Genomic DNA, 4,033 nt, shown 5'->3' with positions numbered 1-4,033 from the left:
TAAGGCCCTGGGTTTTAAGTTCCCTGAGAACTAACAAGAAAAACTCCAGGGAGAAAAGATGCCCCACTGAGAAGAGTCCCATGAAGAGAAGAGAATGATACTCACTGAGTTCCTTGGCTTGTTCCTCTGAAAAGGAAGAGAAAACAGCACAAATGGGTTGTGGGCCATGGATTTGGACATGGCCTGTCTGCCCTCTCCTGTACCTGCCTGCAGGTGCTGCAGGGCGGGTTTGGGCCCAGGCTGAGCAGTGCAAAGCCCTGTGCCACCCCCAGCCTGGAGCTCTGCTCCCCCGGCCATGCTGCAGCTTGTCCTGCTCCAATGGGGGCAGGAAATGATCTTGGGGAGCTCCCTCATCTCCAAGGGGACCAGGGCACTCCCACCCTGCCAGTTCTGCTGCTGCCACCACCCCTTCCCATCCCCAGGCTGCACCGTCAGGGACCTTGAATTTTTGATTCTCACATTCACTCTCTCCTTCCCCCAAGGCCTCAACACTTTTTGATTCACTTCCCACCTTAAGACTGAAAAATCCCACAGAACCCCCAACCCTAAACAGACTCTGTAAATAATTCTTTGTAAGGAAGAGTAGGACACTCACCGAGTTTTTCATTGCTGCCCCCTGATCAACAAAGACAAACACAAACGAGTTATTATGTGGCACAGTCCCTTCCCTGGGACCCCCCCCCAGCTGAAGGACCACACAGGTCAGGAAAGAATGAGATGGAAGGGGGAGATGCTCTAGTTCTGCTCTGATTGCAGGGATAGCAGATCTGTATTTCATTTCCCCATCATTTTTCCCCCTTCAGTGGCACCGTTTTTGCATGAGGTTATGTTGAATAGCCAAAGCCCTATTTATTGGCAATTCCACAAGCAACAAACAAACAAACAAACAAAAGATATGACCTGTACAAGAAAGTCTGATTTTTCAGCAATTCTTAGTAATCAAGGAATTGACCTTTTTATGAGGAATTTCCCAACAGCTCAGGTTTCTGTAATTTGCCTCTAAAGAACAAGAACTGTGTGGAACTCTTGCACTACTTCCATTAAAAGGGGTGTCAGAAAGCATCAACAGCCACTCAGGAGAAAAATCCTAAGGATTGTTCAGGGGGAATTTTGACATGATTATGGGGTCAGGGGAGGAGGAAGGAAAATCTCTGCCCAGAAAGAACATTTGGACAGACTGAGAGAATGAATGAAAAGGTCTGGAAGTTTTCAGAGGGGATTTCCCCGAGGAGACGGGCAGTGAGACTTACGCAGTGCTTCCTGTTGCCTCTCTGGAAAACAAAAGCAGATCAGAGCGTCAGCACCAAAGTTGGGGCCGTTTCCCTGATACACTCCTTGGGGTAGGGAGGAGACCTGAGCACGGGCTGCAGCTCCAGGGCAGCAGGGAAGGGGCAGCTTTGCAGCCACAAGGGAGGAGCAGGGGCTGAAATGTCCCCTGCAGTGCTACCTAAGGGCCCTGTGCCTGTGCTCTGCAGTGCTCAGAAAAGCTCAGGCCCCTGCACAATGGAATGTGCTACCCCAAAGCTTCCTCCAGACTTGGGAAGAACCTCGAGAGCGCTTTGAAAAGCCAAGTTCACTGTTGGGACAACATCTCTTCAAACTTGCTTTGTTTGTGCAATGATTGTCCTGAATACTACAACAGAATTTAAGAAATCAATTTCCCATGGGATGTAGCCAGTATCCAAACCATTTCCCCTCCTCCTGTCCTCCAGAAATGTGACCCGTGAATTCTTCCACTGGAAGAGTTCTCCAATTTGTGGACAATGGAAAGTAAAGCTTACCTATTTCTTTCTGCTGCTTTCCTGTGAAGAAAAGTAAGAAATGCAAATCATTTAAAACTCCTCCCTCCTCCGAGCACTGATGAACCCCCAGCAGGAGTTCCAGCCGCCCGCACGGCAGAAGGGCCGCGGGGCCTGGACGTGCCTGCACGACCCCCCGGGCCCATCTCCTCCCAGGGAGACAGAGAGGATTTCAGTTTCCCTCATTCCTCTCTATCATCTCCCATCTGAGGGATCTTGAGAAGGAAAGGAGGCCCTGCCAGGCCCCCCGAACTGCCAGGGATTCTCTGCAGCTCAAGGCAAATTATTGCTGCATTGCTGTGCTGGGGCAGAGGAGCAGCTGATGCTGCTTTAAGGCCAACTTTGGTTCTGTCCGGGCTTTTCTCAGCCCCCTCACCCATCAGGATTACAGGTGGCTGAGTAGGATGGCTGCCCAGCCCCTTCCCCAGCCATAAACCCAGGATAGTACCTTTAATTCTAAAGAGATAAACAGTCATAATAAGGAGAGCAACGACAGCAACCAGGACCACGCCCAGGACAATTCTCCAAGGATGGGTATCTTCGAAAAAGGGATCTGAAAATGTAAATCACCAAGGGGGAGGTTACTGTGCAAGTAGCAACTGAAAGGAGATGATTTCTATTTCATACCAGGTCATTCTTTCTGAATCCCACCGAGGGTGAAAACCAAACTCTACTTCACAAACGGACAAAAAATGATATCTTGAAAAAAAAAATCAATTTTGGAAATTTTGCAGTTTTCAAAGGCTGATAAAATTCCTCTGCATTGTGGAGGATTTCTAAAAGGAAGAGGGATTTCTAACCAAGTTATTTCTGATTAAATCATCCTTTCTTCTCCTTTGGAAAAACCCAAATGCTGTATTTCATTAGGCAACATGGGATCAGAAATAGGGTGATGTGCATCAAGAGCAGCACTCCAGTGCAAAACAGCATCACCAGGAAAAACTTAATGGATCCCCAGGAAAATAAAGTCTCCAGGACTTGTTCATTCCCAAAGAACAAGCAGAACAAGGGTTGAAAAACAAGTGCTGCTGCTGTGAAGCAATATCAGGAACACTTTTGAAGCAGGAAGCACCTTACGAGCTCCTTATGGCTGCTCGGTGGGCACTTCTACCTCCATGAAATATTCCTGCTATTTTCAACAGTGGGACTTCATAAAACCCTATTTCCAAAGCAACCCCCTGAAACTGTTTCTGGGCACAAGGACAGGGAACAAAGCACTGGCCAGGAGCAAGTAAATCAGAGGTACTGGGGACACAAACTACAGACCTGTCACCTTGAGCTCCACCTGAGCCTCATCGTAATCTGAGCCACAGCAAACAAAGCAGGTGTAATTCCCTGTGTCAGATGGTCGGACATGGAAAAGCTTCAAGTCCGCGCTGCCCTTGGCAAGGCCGTCCTTCAGCAGCTCAGTGCGCCCTTGGTACTGAAGCATCTGCTCCTCGTACTGGTCCTGGCCCTCCTTGTAGCGATGCACAAAGGGCGAGAACTGCTCCCGAAACCAGATCACCTCCGTGTCCAGTGCATCCTGCCCTGGGGAGAAGCCGCAGGGCAGCACCACGTTCTCGCCCGTGGCCACGGTGATGGGGTTGGGGGGTGCAGTGACATGGAGTGGACCTGGGAGAGACCCCCGGAGGAGGAAGAGAGAAGTGTGAGTTTGCTGAGGCACCTGAGCTCGGGCACAGCAGCGGCTGCTCCGCGTGGTTCGGGTGCTGCCGGGCCAGGCCATGGCGCTGGCAGCGTCCCTGTGCCGGGGCACACGAGGGGCTGAGGGAGCTGGGACAGGGACCTTGCTCTGCAGCACGGGCAGTGGGCTGGGGCCAGGCCACTCTGGGGCCGTCCCTCTGCTTCCCTGTCCTGCACTGCCAGCAAAGCTCTTCAAACCCCTTGTTCTCAAGGGCTCAGGTGCTGCCCGTGGGGCTCAGGGCACGCAGAAAGGGGGACAAGGAATGATGGAAGTGGCTGGAAGGTTTCTGGGGGGTTGGCTGGAGCAAGTGACAACTTAGGGACAAAGATAGCTCAAATATCCTTCACTGTTCTCACCTCTTAGATTGCAAAAATCTATTATAAAAGTAAAAATGTCCCAGGTGCTCTTGGCATCTTTAGAAAATTACAAGATATAGGCTTATAACAATCAGTTCACTCAGCTCACAGAGAAAGTGGTTCAGGTTGAAGGAAAACAAAAGCAAATGACCATTTTTTGACAAGATGTTTTTGCAGTCAACTGCCAGGGCTGC

The 4,033-nt window shown here is 50.3% G+C and overlaps 1 protein-coding gene across 1 annotated transcript; it reads right to left on the bottom strand.

The window, feature by feature from the left end:
* Nucleotides 1–1,209: 1,209 nt before the first annotated feature.
* On the bottom strand, nt 1,210–3,525 carry LOC114073426 (myelin-oligodendrocyte glycoprotein-like). Its single transcript, XM_027911186.1, has 3 exons — nt 3,066–3,525; nt 2,248–2,352; nt 1,210–1,271 (listed from the first exon to the last, which is right to left on the bottom strand). Exons 1-3 carry the CDS (start codon nt 3,523–3,525, stop codon nt 1,210–1,212), a joined length of 627 nt encoding a protein of 208 aa, XP_027766987.1.
* Between the last annotated feature and the right edge of the window lie 508 nt (nt 3,526–4,033).

The sequence above is a fragment of the Empidonax traillii genome, unplaced genomic scaffold (assembly GCF_003031625.1).
Source record: "Empidonax traillii isolate 1590-97213 ecotype Southwest subspecies unplaced genomic scaffold, ASM303162v1 scaffold6408:size13755, whole genome shotgun sequence".
In the NCBI taxonomy this organism is placed as follows: Eukaryota; Metazoa; Chordata; class Aves; order Passeriformes; family Tyrannidae; genus Empidonax; species Empidonax traillii.
Note: the sequence above shows the minus strand (reverse complement) of the source record. Positions and strands in the feature narration are given on the sequence as shown.